General features: G+C 40.9%; 1 protein-coding gene across 1 annotated transcript in view; it reads left to right on the top strand.

Annotated features, from left to right (window-relative positions):
• Positions 1 to 421: 421 nt before the first annotated feature.
• LOC149811868 (putative E3 ubiquitin-protein ligase ARI8) overlaps positions 422 to 22,813 on the top strand; it is a 77,417-nt gene continuing 55,025 nt past the window's right edge. The window contains exons 1-5 of the mRNA XM_089992558.1: positions 422 to 837; positions 2,800 to 2,924; positions 9,086 to 9,194; positions 9,287 to 9,377; positions 18,656 to 18,828. Of these exons, the coding sequence (XP_089848684.1) occupies positions 676 to 837; positions 2,800 to 2,924; positions 9,086 to 9,194; positions 9,287 to 9,377; positions 18,656 to 18,828 (660 nt within the window). The 5' untranslated portion in view covers positions 422 to 675. The remainder of the gene's footprint in view (positions 838 to 2,799; positions 2,925 to 9,085; positions 9,195 to 9,286; positions 9,378 to 18,655; positions 18,829 to 22,813) is intronic.

Here is a 22,813-nt window from a genome sequence, read left to right as displayed (position 1 = left end):
AAATATTTCTCCACAGGAGATGAAGGAATATTTCTTACAAAGAAAAAATTTATTTTTGCACTCTACTACCACCATCATCTTACTACCACCATCATCACCGCCACCATCCATCTCACCACCACCCCCATCACTATCAATCAGGAGTTTGCTGTCATTTTATTTGGAAAAAAAATGCGTCACAGAGGAGAAAAAATGATCATTGACAATGAATAAACCCACAAAGTAAGCCATTCCTGTTCAGAACACTGAAATGAGGAGATTCTCGTAAAAGAGGCCCCATTTTTCGTAGCTGGCGTCAAATTTCAGGGTACTTGACATTAAAATTTTCCCCAAGATTATCCTACTAACAACGAGTCCAGATGATAGAGGTATCTTGGTAATTCTCTAATCCACTCTCACTACCTATAAAGGCGTTCTCGCGTGAGCCAACGAGAGGAAGGAGCAGGCAGGAGAGAAGGAAAACCCCGTCGGGTTTCCGTCGAATCTCTGCAAAATCCCTCAAGGTTCCTCCACATTGCCTCTGATCGATCCCTTCTCTCAGTTTCGCCGGATTCCCCGCACTCTCCTCTGGATTCCGATCTCTCCCCTCGATTTGGCCCCGTATTTGAGGGAAAGATCTCCTCTTTCGGATATTTCTGGGCCTTTCGGTTCCGTTTCGCGGGAGGGGGAGAGGAGATGCATTCGAAGGACTACATGCACGACGCGACGGAGGTGGAGTCGCTCGACGACTTCTACAGTGGAGACACGGCGATGGCGAGCGAGGACGACGAGGCGGATTACGAATTCCTGGACAACGATAACAATGATTCTGATGATGCGGCAATCCACCGGTCTCAGGTAGAGGGTTTCTTTCGATTATTAATTGTGCTTTCCTTTTTTTTCAGATTTTTGTTGTTTCGGTTAGAGAGTGTTCGTTTATTGAAGGGATGCTCCGGAAAAATTCTATCCTTTTTGTTTTGTTTTAGGGGTTTCGGTTGCTGAATTTTGGTAAGTTGGGGCCTGGACGACATAATTGAACTCTTCCCTTTTGTTCTTAAATATTTGGAGTTTCTCTTATAAATTTTGAAAATTTTCGCATGGTTGTGCGATGGTCGGTGGACTAACGCTTCCATTAACTTGTTGATGTGTGGCAAAGAACCCCCATCTCTTATCCTATATGATTCCTCTTTGATCTTCTAGTTAATTAGGACATTATTTCCAAATGTTGTCCATCACTGCAATAGTTTGGTGCGTTCTAGTGCGTACTGTTATTAGGATTTGATAGAAGAAGCGGGGACACTCTCGTTGGCTTTTAAATGAATGCTTTGAGAGTTGGAAAATGGTACCTTAATGATTGAGTAGTGGTTGTTTTCTGAATTTTGATACGCTAGTACGGTATGCGATGGATTAATTTTAGAGTTTATTTAGAGGCTGATGTTTTTTTTCACCACCTGGGTATGATGGGTTTCTTGAGGTTCTAAACGTTGAAATATGAAGCGGTTCTGTGGTAGATGCCTCTTGTGTATATGTGAAGTGCATCTATTTGGCTGTCGTCTGATAAAGTAGGAGATTTAGGAGTCCCGGGTTGTTACTTGTCATCAATTGATGGTTGTCATATTGGCCAGTCAGACCCTACCTTTTTCATAGTGCTATGTGAAGTTGTAAACTGAATGATAGGATACTAAGCTAAAGAGAGAGATAGAATGGTTAGCGCATGAAATATTTTTGGTTTTTAGCTACAAGAGGGTTTTCATTAAAACAGGACTTTTTTGGGTATAAGAGATTTTTCTTATGAAAATAAAGGCGAGTTCTAGAGAAACAAAGACTTTATGTATGCATTGATTTATGCTTGGTCCCGTTGATTGTGTTATGGCTATTATCTTCTTGTACATTGTGTAAGAGTTCATGGTTCTGGGTGATGGATATTTTCTGCTTAGTAGGTTGATGAATGATGATGCTGAAGTCTTGGATGGTTTTCTTGTCATACCTGTTCCTCATAGTGTTATGAGGCATTTTTGTCTAGTTCATAAAGAGAATGATTCTGTATTCAGATTAATTTCTGTGACAATAGCTACCATGGAAAACTGTCCTTCAATGGATAGTTGGGGAGTCCCATGGACTTTTCAGTCAGTCCCAAGTTGGTTGCTCAAATTGCTAATAGTTTCAAGGCATCATGCATTTGAATATATTCTGTGGTGGCACAAGCTGCGCTCTCAATCTTCTCTATGTTTGTGGTTGTCTTTAATTTAGGGCACTTGTTGGAACTCTTGCAACTCTGTTTCTAAGTTTTTCCCAGAAATACTTATTCATTTAAGTATTTCTGTTTTCTTATCCATGTCTCATACTGTTGCCTGTGATGTTGGTATGGAATCAGAATTCAAGATGCAAAAGTGGGATATTTTGTTTAGATGTCTGGAATATATGCTTATCAAACACCCTGACCAACACTGTTAAAGGAAAAAGTGTGAAATTGAAACTGAAAAAAAAAGATGAGGGAAGTTATTGGTTGCATAGAATGAATTTCATTGATACTTTAGATAACCCAAAGCACATTTTTTTATTTTTCTTGTCCTATGAAAATCATCAGTTAAGCAACATTGCACCCTTATTCTCAATGTTTATGCATTTTCTTTTGCATCCATGGTGCTGTTTTTAGTATTGATCAATCATAATTCTTCTCTTCTGGATGTTTTGCCTCCTTTTACATGAATCCACACAAACATGCACAAAACCACAATATCTGGAATTGTGGTTACTGTTCATATATTATATAGTACTTTTTTGGGTTGTTGCTTAATTTGCATTTTCCCTTCATTCCAGCAAAACTATACCATCTTGAGTGAAGCGGATATACGTATGCGTCAAGAGGATGACATAACAAGGATATCTACTGTGCTTTCAATTTCAAGAGATTCAGCTAGTATTCTCTTGCGCCACTATAACTGGTAATAAATTTACACTGTTGTGAAACTTTGACTATATGCTTTCCATGTCTTGAGCAAGGGTGGGCAGATGCTTTGTCCCTGAGAAAGAAAAACTATATGACTTATCCACAAAGTGTAAAGGAGATTGTGCCAATCAAGCGAAAAAGAGGTCAATTAAAAAATCCTTTAGCTGAAAGTATTGTGTTCTTTAGTTACAAGCTAACAAAACCAAATCCCTGGAGGCGTATATATCAAGGTTATACGTATCGTATCATAACCCGTATCAGTCGGGCCCAAATTAAGATATGCATCGTATCGTAAAAAAATCGTAAATTTTGGAAAATAATTAAAAATCCTAAAAAAATAGAAAAATTAGAAAATTTTTAAATAATCATAACACACAAAACAATGATGAAATGCACAAAATGCAACCATAAAATCACATGTGAAGCATTTATGTCTCTGTGAGCTACATAACACATTGTCAATCATCAAATCTCATAAGAACAATGCAAAATAATAATATCTTCAATTAAGAACATGCCACAAGATTCATCCAAAAGCCAAAAAATCAAGTTTATGAATACTTAATAGTACAAGTGATGCAGCGAGGAGGAAAGGCTTCTGCATTCTTGACGTCGGCTAATGAAGGCACGACCCTCACGGTCGTGCGTTGTGCAAAAAGAATAAGAATGCCCACCGTAAACGATGGGGCTTGTTTTTTATTTCAATATAAAATTCAATGAACAATGGAACAAATATAAATGAAAAGAAACAAACAATGAAAAGGAATAAAGAAGAAAAGGGGAAAACGGCTGGAAGAAAACAATTCAGAAAAAAAACGAAGGCTGCTGCTATTTTTCAATCTTCTCTATCTTGCATGCAACCCTAGGAGGGTCTTTTAAAGGCTTCAGTTGGATCTGGGTCTCGGGTCCGGTCCCGGACCCGAGACAACTCCTGAGTGCTGCTGGATCTGGGGCATCCCAGCCTGTACTCTCTGTGCTCGTCTGGAGTAGGTATGCAGAGGGACCTCTTCTTCGCGTCTTGGTACAGGAATCTGGATCGAATCTGCTGCATGGGTCCGATCTTCAACTCCCTCGCGCAGACCTGGTTCCCTGCCTGGGTTACTCGGTGTAGACTGGACCCGGTCCTGCTCTGCATCATTCTCCCCTGATTGGGAAGAAGTCGGCTCTGACGACTTGTTGTCTCCACAATAAGCATTTAGATCAGACACATTAAATATAGGAGAAAGGTGCCAATTTTCAGGCAGCTCAAGGAGGTAAGACCGATAAAATACGCCCGCGAGCCGGGGAAAACCTGTCTCCTTGGTGGGAAGAAGAGCTATCTTATGACCCTTAAAGATAATTTTGTACATGTTCCTACGGCCATCATGGATGGTCTTACGATCAAACTGCCAGGGACGTTCCAAAAGGATGTGACACACACTCATAGGAGCCAAATTGCACCACACTTCATCGTAGTAATGCCCCCCCATGGAGAACCAAACGAGACAATGCAAGGTGATAGGTACCTCGTTCCCTTTCTTGAACCATGTCATCTTATAAGGTTGGGACAATTTTTCCGTTTTTAGGTTCAAGGTGGACACAACACTCCCAGACACCATATTCTCGCACGCCCCGGTATCAATGATAACATCACACGCGTGCCCCTCACAGCTGCACCGAGTTCTAAAAATATTATTCCGCAACCATTCTATCAGGGCCGATTCTCGAGATGTAGTCAAAACATGAATGCTGGTTAACAAATTTTCGATGCTGCCGTCGAACTCTACAACTTTCATCTCGTCATCCCCCTCAACAAGCGACTCGCCCTCACTCTCACTATTGGACGTTTAATTAACAATGCCCTCTGCGAGATGGGTGTTCTTGCTCACAGTGGGCACTTGGACGCAACATGACCTAACTCTTGACACCTAAAACAATGAATGGTAGACTCACTGGGCTTTACCTTTGGATCTGGTGTGGTACGCAGGTTCAGATTGATTGAGCTTGCTAGGGTCGACTCTAGGGGTGGACTTTGAGTCTTCTTTCCCAGGGGAGCTCGCTCCCCTGGTTGGGAAACTCGACTTGGGTTGACTGACCTGATCACTACGGGATGCCCTATGTTCCTGCCTCTTTTTCAGTTTTTCCTCCACATTCATGGCATAACTGCTTGCCTGATCTAATGACTCGACTGTGATACAACTGAAGTTGTCAGAAATAGCAGGACGGAGACCAGAAATATACCTTGTGATCTGCTGGCGAGCGGTCTCTTTGATCTGCACTCGTAGGGAAAGACGATGAAACTCAACAGTGTACTCCGCCACAATATTGGTGCCTTGACGCAGGGTCAGGTACTCCTTGTAGGCTCTCTCGACGTGATCTGACGACACGAACTTAGACTGCATCAACTGCTGCATCTCCTCTCAATTATGTACGCGCTCTAGTCCCTACCGCTCCCTCGACTTCTGCAGCTCAACCCACCATGTCTGCGCTAGGCCTCTCAACCGAGTAGAGGCTAGAGAGACACGACGGTGCTCAGCGACATCGTGGTAGTCGAAGAAGAACTGGACGACATAAGATCAATCGAAGAACTGCTCCGCATCGAACCGACCTGCGAACTCTGGAAGCTCTAGCTTCACCCCGTACGTGAAGGGGCGCTCTGGTGCCCTCTGCTGACGGGCCCCCACCATGCCTGCGGGGTACTCGTTTCAAAAAGTATCATCATCCCACACTGCTTCATCACCGTGGTTCTGCTCTCCTGGCTGCTGGTGCTGATGTACTCCGACGACGTGTGGTCGACGCTCAGGTCGCGTCGGTCCCTGCTGAATCTGCCTCGGTCTGGCTTGCCCGTGGCTGAGAGCCATCTGTGGCCGACGTTGTGGCATCGGTATGACAGGAGGTCCTGCTATAGGTGGAAGGACTGGTCGGGTCTCGGGCTCTAGGTGGGTAGGAATGAGATAATATGGGTTTGGGTTATGGGTCGGGCTAGGATAGTGGTGTTGGGTCGGATACGGTATTGGGTTTTGGATCGGGGATGGGTTAATGGGTTGGTTCTGGTTCGGGAATTGGGTCTGGTTGGTATAATATTGGGTTGATTCGCTCAATTGGATGTGGATCGGGTCTATTCCTAAACTACTCGTCGGACCCAGATTTGGGTAGGTTGGATCGGGGATAGAGTTGTGGGGATAATAGGCTGGGTTTGAACTCGACCCATGATCCATGTGATTATGGGCCTGGTTGTGACCCGACTCAAATTCAAACTGGAGCTCCATCCGGGTCCGATATGGGCTTGAGTCGACTGGGGATCTGAATTGGGGATCAAAATTAATAGGTTGGATCTGGTTCGAGGCGAACCGCGAACCAGACCCAACTGGGTAGGTCGGGTAAATGGGTTCAAGGCTCGAACCCGCTCCCTAGGACCCAAAGGATGGTCCCTGGGACCCGGGTTGGGGGCCCGATATCACAAGCTCGGGCCCGGACCCTCACTGGGTACCGCCACTCCCTGCACGTGGATGGCCTGCAACAGTGCCCCCACGCGCAGGCCCGAGACAGTGGACTGGGTCGGTCCCTGCTCGGGTTGACGTGGTTGGGCCAGTAGCCGGGCCTCGTGTCACGCTGGGACCTGGCGAGCCAAACCCAGGCTGCGGCGCTGGCACTGGTGCTGGGGCACGGGGCCAGGCCTGCGCACCCCAGCTAACGCTGGGAGGTGCGGCCAGAGCCCCGTACTTGGTTTGGTAGGCACCGAGGGGCTGGGTAGCAACCGTGACCAAGTTCATCGTTAGGGACAGTACCAGGTTCGGGGCGGTGGTGCGACCACGAGGGATCGACTGGCCTGCTTCGGCTGCAGCGCAACTTCTTGATTTTCTGCACCGTCACCCACTTTCGCTCCCATTTTCAACATGGAGGCCGTGCACACTTCCCCGGACGACTTGATGGCTCCGAGCCATTCGTCAATCCCGTCCACGCGTCTTGACAAACCCGCGACCTCTTTGCTGATGCACTGTAGATTATCCTGAATCTGAATTATTGCACAAGCACCCGCAACATCGGATCTTCAACACCAGTTTCCTCCTCCTTGCCACTTGCCAGGTCAATCCTCGCCTCACGAGACATCACGCTGCCGAAGGAGGACGCCTGGGCTCTGATACCACTTTGATGCAACGAGGAGGAAAGGCTTCTGCGTTCTTGACATCGGCTGGTGAAGGCACGACCCTCGCGGTCGTGCGTTGTGCAAAAAGAAGAAGAATGGCCACCGTAAACGATGGGGCTTGATTTTTATTTCAATATAAAATTCAATGAACAATGGAACGAATGTAAATGAAAAGAAACAAACAATGAAAATGAATAAAGAAGAAAAGGGGAAAATGACTGGAATAAAACAATTTAGAAAAAAAATGAAGGCTGTTGCTATTTTTCAATCTTCTCTATCTTGCATGCAACCCTAGGAGGGTCTTTTAAAGGCTTCAGCTGGATCCGGGTCTCGGGTCTGGTCCCGGACCCGAGACAACTCCTGAGTGCTGCTGGATCTGGGGCATCCCGGCCTGTACTCTCTGTGCTCGTCTGGAGTAGGTACGCAGAGGGACCTCTTCTTCGCGTCTTGGTACGGGAATCTGGATCAGATCTGTTGCATGGGTCCGATCTTCAACCCCCTCGCGTAGACTCGGTTCCTTGCCTGGGTTACTCAGTGTAGACTGGGCCCAGTCCTGCTCTGCATCAACAAGTTACAATACATAGCCAAGTTTTTAAGAATTTTACCATCAATCATCTATGTCACATGGGTGCGGGTGCGGGTGCGACGGCGGGGGTGTGGCAAAAATATAAAAAATTATATATATAAAGTGTAAAAGTTGGACATAAATGACCATGGGTGCGTTGACTACACCCAGGGTTAGGTTGACCGCATCGGGTGCGGGTGCGACACGAGTGCGGCACCTAGTTGGACAATCCCTGTGACATATAGGGCAAAAAAAAAATTCTTGGCAAATTTTTTTTTAAGTCTGAAAATTGGACCAAAATGACCCTGAGTGCGTTGACCACACCCAGGGTCGGGTTGACTGCACCCGGTGCCGCACCCGCGTCGCGTCGTGTCGCATCGACGCGGGTGCGACACCCTGCTAGCTGAATCCCTGTGGCATAGATCATCGTCGTTATCTTCTTCTTCTTCTCCTCCTTTGACATTCAAATCATCTCAATTTTTACTGTATGGCAATAGTTTCACTCGAAAAAAACTATATGGTAATAGTTGCATTCTATTTTTAATCGGTTTTCACTCATTACGTGAATGCCACATTGTCATGCGGGATCATTTGAAGTCATCTTCCTCCAAAATAACTCAATAAAAGCAAGAATTAAGTTTTTTTTGCCTTAACCCACTTCTTTGGGTGAAAAAACGGTGGAAATGCACTCTTGACGAAATCATGAAAGCCCTCTCCCCGACGCAAAGATCGGCCCCAAACAGTCTCATGACTCCTAGGGTTCATGGGAAGCTCTCTAGTATGTTCTATACGAATGAGGGTTTCGGCCCTCAAAAGCCCTTTAAAACCCAAAAATTTAAAACTCCGGTTTTGCCCTTTTTAAAGTCTATGGTACCGTATCATACGATACGGTCATGTATCATATGATACATATAATGCACGTACGATACACATCCGTATCGAGATATGGGTGTGTATCGTATCACGCCCTTGCATCGATACAATACATATCATAGCATATCATACAATACGCTAATTTACAGACAACATTGGTATATATCATCATGACGAGACTTATGACATTATTATGCCTATTCTCATGCATGCGTGAATGAATCTCTGTCTTCTTTCATGGATCTTGGTTATCAGATGCATCATATTTTTTGTTTGATAGGTGGTGACTTCACTATTTACATTTCTAACAGTTGTCTCATTTAGTGAATGCATCATAATTATGAACCACCGTTTGTGGGGAAATACTGCTGAATTAGGATCCATAGCCCCAAAGGTCTATTCAGTGAATCTACGTGTCTCACTTCAAATAACTTCCAGGAGGTTATATTTACAATTATTTGTTCTTTTATGATTTGAAGTGTATGTACTCGATAAGATGATGGTAAGAATTTGATAGGTTCTTCCTGTGCCTAGGATCTCTAAAATGACTTGCAAGAATCTTATGTTATATCCTGGATTTTTTAATATGCAGGAGTGTCAATAAAGTCAATGATGAGTGGTTTGCAGATGAAGATAAAGTTCGGAGAGCTGTAGGCTTGCTGGAGAAGCCATTTGTTGAGATACCGCCGAATGCTGCCAAAGTAAAAAAAATGCTTTCCTTTATATATATATGCCCACACTTTTCTTCCTTCTGTTTGTCTCATTTGAATTTATTATATTGTGGCTTTGGCAGCTTAGATGTGGGATTTGTTTTGAAACTTATCCTCGTGGAGTAATGCATGCTGCTGTTTGTGGTCATCAATTTTGCACTGCCTGTTGGAGAGGTCTGCCTTTTGTCTCCCGTGTTTCTGTAGGAGTAAATGTTCAATTGTTTATAATGCAAGAATTTTCTGTTCCTAGGTATAAACAAGAACTGTCTCAGTACAAAGTCCGCACATAAAAAGTTCTCATGTATCTATCTTAGCTAATTTAGGAATGTCAATGGATCTGATTTTATTCGATATCCAATGGAGACCAACTCCCCATTTAGTTGTTTTGGTATTCCAAAACCATATCTGGTTATAATCGGATGTGGATATGGTTTTGATTTTTTGCTACAGAATCCGATGAATATTCGGATTTGACAGACATCCGAATCCGATTACATATAAAAAATCAGATTTGGTATGAACTTTTCACCATTCAAATTCGAATATGTTTAGCTAACATCCGAATTAAACGGATCTGGTATTGGCCACATTCGACCCAAATCCAAACCATTTACATTCCTACTAGCATATCTTAGGTTCCAACTTTCAGTGAGGGGAAAAAATAAGTCCTCCAAGTTGCACCAGTGTGACCATTGTGCAAAATGCTTATGAATATTCTATGTAGCTGAGTCTTATGGTAATGGAAGCTTCATCCTGCCTTCAAGTTCATAAGAGAGTAATATGCTATGTCACATAGGTGTGGGTGCGGCGATGCAGCACTTTAAAAAAACTTGGGTGCGGGGGTGCGGGAGGGTATATATATGTGTGTGTGTATGTATGTAACTTATCCATAAAGCAAGCTCTCAATGAAAAAATCTGTTTTTCACCCGAAATAATAAAAAATTCAAAACCTAATGCTGCAATTAAAGCATAATTACATGCTGAAAACCCAGAAACCAGTGTTGTTAGTGAGACTAAGGACTTTTTGTGAAGAATTTTGAAGCCATCACAATTTCAGATTCGGTTAAGATCTAAGCCTTAGAGAATCTTACTTAATCGGGTATTGCTTAATCAGATCCGGATTTGGGTTCGAATTCAGATGCAGAAAATTCATACCGAATCAGGATCCGATTAGTTAATCTGGTATGTAGCCTAATCGGGTTACCAGTGGATTCAGCCATTCAACCTATGTTACCACAACACGGCACCTTGGGTGCAATACTCGGTACTGGTACTTGAATACGACATTTGCCGTGTCCTATATTATATTTATATTATGTATTATATTTTCAATATGTAATATATATTTTAGATATATAATATATATTTTCAGTATATATTTAGCCGTGTCCCCGTATCCACATTTTTTGGAATTGCAGTGTTGTACCCTCCGTACCCGTACCCACACCCCTACCCGTGCCTAGGTGGCATAGCATTCAACAATAAAATAATTGCTTGAAATTAGAGCAAACCTCTCCCCATTTAATACAAAATTCTATTCCAATGCAATTTTTACTTTTTTTATTAATGCATTTATGACAAAGTATAAAAGAATGTACATGGCTCAACTTTTTATGACAAAGCTTTGTAAAAACAGTAAAATAATATACGTAGCTTAGAGCATTTAATGCACTTCGGTGGATTCAACCATTTAACAATAAAACAATTGCTTGAAATTAGAGCAAACCTCTCTCTATTTAATACAAAAATCCATTCCAATGCAGTTTTCACTTTTTTTATTAATGCATTTATGACAAAGCTTTGTAAAAGTATAAAAGAATGTACATGGCTCAACTTTTTATGACAAAGCTTCATAAAAACAGTAAAAGAATGTACGTGGCTCAGAGCATTTAATGCACAATGTTTTAAACCTTTGTTAAATACGCGACTGACTCTCGGACAAACTTTAAATATTTTTAAATTTTTGGCATGAAGCATCTTTTTGGGGTACCCTTTTGGGGGAGGGGCTTGAGGCACTCTCGAGCTCCTTTATTTTTTTAATAGACTAAAATGGACTCAATCAAAGTTGACTGAGTCCATTTTGAACAAAAATAACCTTGGGTGTGGGTTGACCGCACCTAGGGTTACATTGACCGCATTGGGTGCCGCACCCGCACCCACATCGCGTCGACGCAGGTGCGGTGGCCTCTATGCTGAGTCCGTGTGACATAGGTAATATGCTGTTTTTTTTTTGCATCTCCTCGATAAAAGAGAGTTCCAAAGCAAGACAAAATAAATGGTGGTATCAACTCCACAACTTTGGTGCTAGGTAAGGAACTATCAATAGTTAGGATAAGGCTTGATAATGATGAACATGTGAGCAATTCAGCGACAATAGAAGAAATAGTGAATAAAATCCAGAAGGTGATTGGTAGATGACATTTTTCATAATCCATAACATGGTTGCTAAGGAGCATCTTGAAGGTGACTAACCAAGTGATCTTGTGAGCTATACTTGGCCAAGTAGTCCAACTTAGCACACTAATTTTCATCTGTATGGTTTAGATTCATAGAGTATCTCATGACCTGAAGCTTTTGTTTTGACATTTAGTTGCCCTGGTGTATCACACTCATAGTCACAAATATCGGTATCGGCTATATCTCAGTGAGGTATAATATTTGGATATTATAGGTTTTGTAATAAATCTCGGAAAAATCTCACGATTTCAAAAATAAAACAAAAAAAGAGGAAAAAATAAATTGATCATGTTTCCTTTCTTCAGCTACCAACAACCCCCCTTTCCCTTCCCTTTCTTTCCTTCTTTTCTTTATTCCCTTTTTCTTTCCTTCTTTTTTTTCCTTCCTTCCTTCCCTCTTTCTTCTCCTGTTGTAGGGCAGCCAACGACAGCCCACTGTCGCAGCCTCACGGGGCAGCCAACGACAACCCTCTTCCTTCCTTCCCTCTTTCTTCCCTTCCCTTCCCTTTCTGTTTCTCTTCTTTCTTCTTTCCTCACGATGACACAACCTGGAAGCAGCCTGCAAGTTGGAGGAGGCGCAGCCTGCGAGGTGGCGGTGGAGGTGACAAACCTGCAGGGAGGTGGAGGAGACGAGCCTCCAAGGTGGAAGTGGAGGAGACAAACCTACAGGGAGGTGGTGGAGACGATCCTACGATATTGGGCGGAGGAGACGAGCTTGGGTTTCTTCTTTTAAGTTAAAACTTAAAAGTAACCCTAACCAAAGTAAAAAAGGTATATCTTTTATAGCTTATACCTAAAATAACCTATTAAAATTTTTGTAAAGACTTGTATCCTCTTCTTTTAAAAAATCCTAAAATACCCTCACACTAACTGTTTTAAAAAAGCAACCATTGTTGTGCTGTGATAGCGCTATTATCGCGATATATATATATATATATATATATATATATATATATTCACGATATTTTGAAAATATCATGATATTTTAACGTTAATATCGTTTTGTCAATTTACAGAGTTAATAACGCGATATTTTCAAAATATTGGCGATATCTATGACTATGACTACACTTAATGAGCAACATGTGTTAGCTTGATATTGAATTAAGGGTACATAGACTCACTTGCGATAGAACGTAATCATATGGAAAGCAAATGTTTTAGGCATCAAATGGCTTATGAGATGCATGATGGCCCTATTGATTTAAGTTCGCAATCACGTTTGCTTTGCTCTTCTTAGATAGGTGGGAAGCGCTTCCTGGAAACTCGCTTCAGAAGCGCGATACTCCGCGCTTTCAAAACTCGATGAGAACCTCGATTCCCCCACGCGTCTCCTATGCTTTCCATACACTTCATCTATTCTTCTTATATATATTCTCTTACTCAAGTTTTCTTGTTTTTTATGTGTTTTCCCTCAATTTTCTCTCACTTCCATGTGCTTTCTCTAAATTGGTAGTCATCAATTTTAGATTTTGTTAAAAATTTAGTTTTTATACTAAAAAAACATGAAATCTAATGTCACTTTTATTTTAGTTTTTTGTGTTTCATTTTGATTCTCATTCAATTCTTATACTTTTTTTTTGTTCCTCGCTTTTCGTTTACTATACATTTTAAAATGCATCGCTTCTCGCTTTCGCTTCTCGCTGTCGCTTCCGCTTCCTAGTCTAGCAACCTTGCTCCAAACCATGGTTGCCAGTTGAGGAAGCGGGAGCGGGAAGCGATACGGGAAGCGGGAGCGGGAAGCGAGGTACTTTCAAAATTTTAGGAAGCGGGGAAGTGTGGGACCACTTAGGACCGATTCGGGAAGTGTCTCGGAAGCGACCTAGGAAGTGTCTCAGAAGCGACCTAGGAAGCGTCTCAGAAGCGAGGGAGAAGCGAAAAAAATAAAAATAAAAAATAAAAAATAAAAAAATTGAAAAAAGCAGGGGAAGCGAGGGGGAAGCGTGGGGGAAGCGTGATGGGAAGCGCGCTTCCCATTAAAGGGAAGCGTGTCCCCCATTAAAGGGAAACGTGTCCCCCATTAAAGGGAAGCACGCTTCCCAAAAAAGGGGGACGCTTCGGAAGAGCGACGTTTCGCCCTTCCGAAGCGCGACGTTTCGCGCTTCCGAAGCGCGCTTCGGGGAAGCGCGCTTCCCCTTTTAGCTAGGCGCTTCCGGTAACCCTGCTCCAAACTCATTGTTGACTGGTTACCAAACAAAAAGATGTCTGTCATAATAATGTAGTCTATAGGGTCGTTGAAGCACGACTTTATGGTTGTAATATCGTGTGTTTTTAGTTAAATTAAGAGATTTTTGAGATTTTGGCTAAGTGTTGTAGAAAAATTGACAAATCCTCGATTTTAGGTGGCATAAATTGAGTCTGGGCTTGGCCTAGGTCTCATTGACAAGACCTAAACGAGCCAAACAAGATATGATAAAAACTTTTATTTTTGACCTTTAAAAGCAAGCGAAATTCGAGAAAAATTCAGGTTAAATTCAAGCAAAATTCAGAGGCGAAATTCAAGTTATACATCATTAGATGTGCCTTGAAATGTTGAATTCAATGATATTTTATTTTCTTGAATTCGGGCTACGGTTGGCCTGAAATTCATTTTTTTTTTCAAAAAAGGCCCATCTTGATAGGATCGTGTCTGGGTTGGATTGGACCGGATCCGATCCGTATGATCTAAGTTAATATGGATCTGGACTCAATCCAAGACCTATATTAATTAAGATTTGGTCCAGTTCAAGATCTATATGGATTTGAATCCAGATCCGGATCCAAAATCTAGGTCCAACGAAATTAAAGCTTTAAATTTAGTATAAAAGTTAAATTTAAGGTTAAAAAGACTCCCAGAGGGATAAGGCACCCTCTGGATTTTTTTGGATATTTATTAATTACTAAATAATTAATAATTAATATTAAAAATTATTTAATTCCGAATTTCAGTTAATATGGTAGTTACCAAATAGTGGGGCCTCTAGAAGAGCTCGTTTGGTTGCTAAGAAAAAAAAAGTAAGTAATTAGAAAGAGGAAGGAGTTGGAACAGTTAACAAAAAAAAATCTTGAAAGATTAGGAAAGGAGGTTGGAGATAGAATCCCATACGGGGAATTCTATCTCCAGCCCATATGGGGAAGCCCTAGAGGGGCGTCACCCTCTAAAGGCCCCCTCTAATATAAAACTTCAAAAGAGAGAGAGAGAGAGAGAGAGAGAGAGAGAGAGAGAGAGAGAGAGAGAGAGAGAGAGAGAGAGAGAGAAGAAGGCTCTTTTCCTCTCCGATCGTCTGATCTTTCTCTCGGTCTCTTTCGAGCTTCAAAAAAAGGTACGTGCTTCTCTATTCGTTCGAATGGGAAGAAATAGTATAGATGAGGTTTATGTAATATTTTTAGTGGAATGGAAAAAGAAGAAAAGAATGAGAATTCGATTTTACTAGGTATATATATATATATATATATATGAAATATTAAACAGTCCATAAATTTTATTCTTTTAGCCTGTGCACACTGTTTTGGTTTTGGGTGTATATAGTTAGACTTGTCCCATTGTTCACAAGGACTAATCTGTCCTATCATGTGTACGGACAGATTTGACGAGCCTCACAGATGTGAAGATCTGGTCCAGATCTACGGATGTGAATGGCAGAATTTTTGGCCTGTTATGCGACAGATTTTCAGCATGTTACATAGCCAGATTTTTGGCCTGTTACTGACTAAGATCTTGACCTGTTATATAGCTCGTTCTTGGCCTTTACATGACTTGTTTTTGGCCTGTGGCATGACAAGTGTTTGGACTGGACACATAACATAAATATAACTGTTTGATGCATGATACAAGACTGTTCTTGTTGCACATAGTGTCACCAAAACCCAAATTTCATAAATTCTGGTTTTAGGATTGATTTTTGAATTTATTTCAAAACAGTTTCTCCTTTACACATGCCTAGTTGACTGTTGTCAGCTGGGCAGGGTTCAAAAAAAAATATGGGACACTGCAGTCGGCTAAGCATATTTTATAATATGTCATGCCCAATTGACTGCAATCGGCTGAGCAGTTTATAAGCCTGTCAAGCCCAGCTGACTGCAGTCAGTTGGGCATATCTCATGTGTTACACCCCAGCCGACCCCAGTTAGGTGGGGTAGACTCAAACACAAACAAAAATAATAATAATAATAATATGATGAAATGGGGTTGATGCCAGTGAGTTTTTGCCCAGCCGATTGTCATCGGCTAGGACCTCTATCCAACTTTGTTTGATGCTGCCATTCAGGCCAGCATCAACACCACCTTTAAAGTTTCATCTTGAACTCTAAGTTAAGATCAGGTATGCTGCCATGGTTAGATTGAATGTGACTTGTTGCTGCCACACGAACTGTCGTAAGTCCGATTTTTTTTTGGCCTATTATGTAACTGATTTTTCAGCTTGTACATGATTGAATTCTTGGCCTGATATATGACAGATTTTTAGCCTGTCATATAGTCAATTTACGGCCTGTTTCATAGCAAAAATTTCAGCATGTCATATAGTTGATTTTCAGCCTGTTACATGATAAATTATCGGATTGGTTAAATACATAATCATGTGACTCTTCATGTATGTCATGATAAGACTCTTCATGCTTTATAAAATGTTACATAATGAATGCTTCTATATGACTATTATGCATACTTTTCCAGGACTGTCATGCCTTATTAAGGTTACTAAAAACAATGTATGTGACTGATTATGCGTGCTTTTATGTGACTGTTCATGTGTCATAAAATGTCACAATTTTTATATGGTTAGGTGTCGTAAAGAGACACCACATATGTGTAGAAATCAATATGAGACTGCATATGGTTATCAATTGGGGCTGAGATGGTTTTGCCTAAGCCCAACCGATTGCCAATGAAGTCTTAGTGTTGTCCCCTGTACGAGCAACATAACTTCGGGCTTGGTATGTTTTGATTGGTAACTCGAGCATGTGGTAAAAATATAGTTGTTTACATATGCTCATAAACTTTAATATTATGCTGGCTTAAATATGCATATAGTGAACATGTGAATTCTGAAATTTACATTGTGGTTGCATTAGCATGATCATGTGCACGTCTGCATGTTACGCATACGATTAATCATAAAAATAAAAATGTGTATTACAAGCATATGTTCATATGCATATGTAAATTGTTTATTCGTATTGTGTGTGAATGAATGTGCATTTGTGGATATGTTTGGATAATTGCGTGATCACATGTTCACTGTGGTTTTTGTGTAAGATGCATCAGTGCTCAGATGTGAACCACTGTAGGCCATGTGGGCCACGAGCAGGTGTTGCTCTAAGTTTTATTTTATGCATTGCAAAAATCTATTTGAAACTATTGATTTCTGAATTAATTGCACTGTTAAATTTTGTAACGGGCAAAGGTCTCGAGTTGTATTTTGCATGTTGATTTGCAAAATTAATCTTTTGAAAAGAATTTGTCTTTTGATAAAAGATAAAAGAGATAAAACAGTGTAATTAATGTTTATTCTTAGATATCCCTTCCACATTGTGGGAATCCTGAATGGTGGTTTTGGAGAACCGTGAAGATACTAAAACTTCGTGTGCTCGACCATGGTTTTAGAGAGTTTCTATCACTTTGCCTAAGGGTGGTGTGTAGACACAACTGTTGTTATTGGTATACCAAGAAAGTAGCATTAGTGGATGTTGATTTTCCTGCTGTCTCGACATTAGATGTTGATTTCTAATGTTTCGATGAATGGTGTTGATTTCTGATATCGATCGAGGGCCAGGTGTGAAACTCAGTAATAAAATACAAATTGTGTGTTAAGCTACAACTGAGTACCTATCTTGAACTTCGGGAATTGTTGTGCCCGTTTTGAGTATCCGCGGGTTTTAATGAAAAGTGAAACTAAATTTGTATGCATTTAATAATGACATGCATACAAAAAAAAACTCGGATAAGAATTTAATAAGTTACTCATGCATGTGCATTGATATCATGTATATTTACTATTCTGCAATTAGTTCATGCGTTGTCATTTTATGTGAGATATTGTTGTTTCATGCTAATTGTTATTAAATGCATGATTGGTTATTTAGATTATGAGATAGTTGTAGTCATGTTCCTCAAAAATATTACATGGATTTGATTTATGTTTTTCTTACCTATTTGAATTGTTAGAGGAATTCGTATGCAGGATCTTTGATTCTGACCTTGTTCTCTTTATGTTTTCACAGGCTCTGAAGTCCAATGATGAGGACATATGCTATATGGGGCTTACGAGGCTGCGTGACTACTTTCTGATATTTTCTTTGGGATAGTGTGACTCCATAATTTTTGGACATTTATTTGATTATGTTCATAAATTTTAGTTATTGATGAATAAAGTTAATTAGTTGATTGTTGGGTTAATGTAAGATTCCTTGTGGTTTGGATTGTGTTATGTCTATAAGGCTCCGGATCTCTGGGTGTGGTTTTCGCAATTGTTTAAAAAAAAATCACTTTTCAACATGGATGAGTTGGAGTCGTTACAATGGTGATCTACCCCACATACCTAGGTGGTTCAATGTCTGGCCACCTGACACTCTCGCCTCTTTGGGAGTTATTTCTTCCTTGGTAGCTCAACACATGTACTCTTTTTCTGCTCATTTAAGATGACCTATAACTTTGAAGAAAAGCAAGAGTCTTAATTACCAAGAGCCAAAGAAATCTCAAGTTAGTAACTTCAAATTGGCTATGAAGTTGCTTCATCACATAAGGCAAAAACAGATTCATATTAAGAAATACTAAGGTCCATATAATTAGCCATTGTTGGAAAAAAATTGAATACATTGTTTGGTACACCTGATAATTGTCATGTCAATAAAGCAGATTCCTTGTTTTTAAATGAAGTCTTATAGAGTCTTGCCTAGCTTTTATAAATTGGAGTTCTTATCTACATAGTAACAAAATCTGAATAACAGTTCATGCCTGCCCTTATTTGTTGTACCTATGGTTGTAAATCAAATTCTAGTTACAGTTTAATTTTACAGGTTATATGAAGACATCAATAAATGATGGTCCTGGATGCCTGATGTTACGGTGTCCTGATCCTGCTTGTGGTGCAGCTGTTGGTCGAGATATGATCAATTCGTTTGCATATGAAGAGGATAAGGAGAAGTACTCGCGCTATCTTCTTAGATCCTACATTGAAGACAATAGAAAGGTATATTATGTAATGAATTTGCTGCTGATGCTTTATTTTATATGCATAGTAATTAACTGTCTGATTAGGTGTTATTTTAACTTCTAGTTTGGTTTATTTTTCATAAATTGGTGGTCATAACAAAGGCATTTATTCTGGATATTGTTACAGGTTCCCTCCTTTATGCAACTTCTACTTGAAACTTGGTTGCATTTGCTTCATATTCGAACATTATGTTTGTCACTTACCCCTCTAAAATCCAAGTTTATTTTAGATGGTGGTCTTGCTACTTGGATTGTACAGGGATGTGAACCTATACAAAGATCCATTAGAAAGTTTTTGAGATTCTGAAACTTTGTTTTTGTCATCCTGGACGCTTGGAATATGGAGGGTTTTAGCCATGGCACAAAGTTCATTATTCCTTTAGATGGCATTTGTTTCACCCCCTTTCATGCTAAAGGGGACCCTTTTCGTATGAAATGGAGGCTCTTCCCCATAAGGGCTGAAATTAATGCCCCTGTGGGAGAGGTGGTGTGGGACCTACAAATTAAATGGGTGTCCGCTAGGGATAGCAGTGGACCGGGGCGGCTGTGGGGGACAAGGTCTCCATCCCCGCTCCATCTCAAAATAGTGACTTCCATCCCCATGACGGGGGACTTTGGACCTCCACCCCTCCCTCATCTCAAATTTATCGTCCCTGCCCCCATCTCTGTTTCCGTTCCTGCATCTCACCAAATTTACCATCCCCATCTACCGTTGTGTTCGTTGTCACGCAAAGCGGAGCTGTCGAGAGGGTCAAGTTGTCACGTCAAGCGGCACAAGGAGCCTTGAGAGGAGGCCGAAAGGGTCAACCACGGCGACCAGAAGGAGAGGAAGGAGAATTGAAGAAGCCGAAAGGGTCGTTTTAGGCTTTAGGGTTAGAAATTTAGTATTAAGAATATATATATATAGGAGTTATATGTAATTTTATTAAATAACTAAAGGTATTTTAGTTATTTTATTAACGGGGATCAGGGATGAGGTGGGGGGAAGTGTAAGTTCATCTCGGCCTCCATCCCTGCACGGGTTTTTATTTTCACCTTCATCCCCACACGGGTTTTTATTTTCACCTCCATTCCCAGTTTCATGTCCTCCATCCCCACCCCAAACGGGGCTGGTTCGGACAGATCTCCGCTTCCTCTCGGTCCACTACCATCCCTAGTGTCCGCTCCGCTGTTTTCATCTGAAAACAGGATGAAAACAGCATCACACTGCCTTCCTGGGGAACGACTTTGGAGTGGAAGTGCTTCCCATGCACCATCATGTAACTAATACCCCTTAATTTCTTTCGACTCTTGTTTCATTGTGGATGTTACTATTGTCATATGCTTAGTGTTTGGCTGAAGGTGGCTTCTGGCTTATTATATTTGTTAATTATTTCCATGTGTTCTCCTTAACAGAGTTGCAGCTTTCTGACGAAGTTTATTCGACTGTGTATTGTAGACATGGATTCAAGTTGCATGTTACACTATTGGTCGTGTAGGTTTCTTCTAAGGCCAATATTGTGGTTGACAAATTTTTGTGCATTTATGTTTGATTGGTTGAACTCCGCCTGTGTAGTTATACACTGCCGGTCCCAAGCCCGGATAAAGGAGGAGGGTTGCGGTAGGCCTGTGACAGCCAGCATAAAAACTTTGTCATATCCTATGAAAATGAACCAATATGAGAATTTCGTTGGGGCGTTCCCTACTGAGCGACGCGCTGTACTCTCTAGGCCCGGAGGCAGTGATAAATGTGCAAGGGTTGCTAGGTCGTCGCCCAGAAGCGACGCGTCACACCGGCGCCCGGGTGTGGTGTCAAATAGGCAAGGGTTCCCTCACTTTGTTGGACGGGTGGGGGTAAAGAAGTTAGTCCAAGACCATAAAATTAGGTTAGCCACTTGGAACATAGGGTCTTTAACTGGTAAGTTGGTAGAGTTAGTAGATGTTATGTGTAGGAGAAAGATTGATATTTTATGTCTTCAAGAGACCAAATGGGTAGGTGAGAAAGCTAAGGTGATAGAACCTTGGGGATATAAGATTTGGTATACAGGAATAAATAGGAATAGGAATGGAGTAGGGATTGTTATGAGTCGTCAGTTTATAGATAATGTAGTTGAGGTCTGTAGGAAGGGTGATAGAATTTTACTTATTAAATTAGTATTAGGTACGGATATTATTAATATTATTAGTGTTTATGCACCTCAAGTAGGTTTACATGATTCCATTAAGCATCAATTTTGGGAAGATTTAGATGGAGTAGTACAAGAGACATCTTATGGAGAAAAGCTTTTCATCGGCGGTGACCTTAATGGACATGTAGGCATTAGTAGGGATGGATTTGAGAATATCCATGGAGGCTATGGTATAGGAGAAAGAAATGAAAGTGGAGAAAGGATTTTAGATTTTTGTTTGTCCTATGATATGATCTTAGCAAACACTTGGTTTAGGAAGAGGGAGTCTCACCTAGTAACATTTAAAAGTGGGGTTAATACGAGTCAGATAGATTTTTTCCTACTTAGAAAGAGAGATAGGGGTTGTTGCATCGATTGTAAGGTTATACCAGGAGAAAGTGTAGCTACACAACATAGAGTCTTAATTTTAGATCTTAGAATTAGACAATGCCACAAAAGGGATAGACATAGGATAGATCCTAGAATTAAGTGGTGGGCACTGAAAGGAGCTAAACAAGGAATGTTTGTAGAGCAGGTAGTTAAGGAAGTTGATTGGTGTCTCGAGGAGGATTCAGAATCAATGTGGAATAAGATAGCGGGTGGTATGAGAAAAGTAGCTAAGGAGGTATTGGGTGAGTCTAAAGGCGGTGCACCACTAGGTAAGGATACATCATGGTGGAACGAGGATGTCAAATTAGCTATTAAGGTTAAAAGAGAGTGTTATAGAAATCTAAGTAAGAGTCGTGATAATGAGAATTTGGAGAAGTATATGATAGCAAAGAAGGAAGCTAAAAAAGTTGTTCGAAACGCGAGGGCTAAGGTATATAAGGAGGTTTATGACAAGTTGGATACCAAAGAAGGCGAGAAGAATATTTATAGGCTTGCAAAGATGAGAGATAGGAAATCGAAGGATTTGGGTATGGTTAGATGTATCAAAGATGAAACGCAAAGGGTTTTAGTCAAAGATGAGGAGATTAAGGAGAGATGGAAAGATTATTTTGATAAGCTATTTAATGATAGTCATGCTCAAGATCTTGGAGACTTCTCCATTCCTTTTCATGAGATAAATCGTGACTTCATGCGCAAGATTCAAAAGAAAGAAATTGCAGAGGCTTTGAAGAAAATGAAATCAAGAAGGGCAGTTGGCCCAGATGGTATACCTATCGAGGCTTGGAAATGCTTGGGAGAGAAAGGTTTAGAATGGTTGACAAATCTTTTTAACTTGATTTGGCGAACAAATAAGATGCCTAATGAGTGGAGGAAGAGTACTTTGGTGCCTTTATATAAGAATAAGGGTGATATACAAGATTGCACAAACTATCGTGGTATAAAACTCATGAGTCATACTATGAAACTTTGGGAGAGGGTGATTGAGTCTAGGTTGAGGAAGGTTGTCATGATATCGGAGAATCAATTTGGTTTTATGCCTGGAAGATCAACTATGGAAGCTATACATCTTCTTAGACAACTTATTGAAAGATATAGAGAGAGGAACAAAGATTTGCATATGGTTTTTATTGATTTAGAGAAGGCATACGATAGAGTACCTAGGGACGTTCTCTGGTGGACAATGATGAAGAAAGGTGTTTCTCTCAAGTACATTAGTATAATTAAAGATATGTATGAAGGAGTAGTAACCAATGTCCGCACTTGTGGAGGGGTGACAACCAATTTCCCGATAACGGTTGGGTTACATCAAGGATCTGCTTTAAGCCCTTTCCTATTTGCTATAGTGATGGATGAGCTTACGAGATCAATTCAAGAAAATGTACCGTGGTGTATGTTGTTTGCTGATGATATTGTTTTGATTGATGA

Source organism: Nuphar pumila, chromosome 17 (assembly GCF_984573655.1).
Source record: "Nuphar pumila chromosome 17, dmNupPumi1.hap1.1, whole genome shotgun sequence".
NCBI lineage: Eukaryota > Viridiplantae > Streptophyta > Magnoliopsida > Nymphaeales > Nymphaeaceae > Nuphar > Nuphar pumila.
The sequence above is the reverse complement of the archived record's forward strand: the minus strand, read 5'-3'. Positions and strand labels throughout refer to the sequence as shown.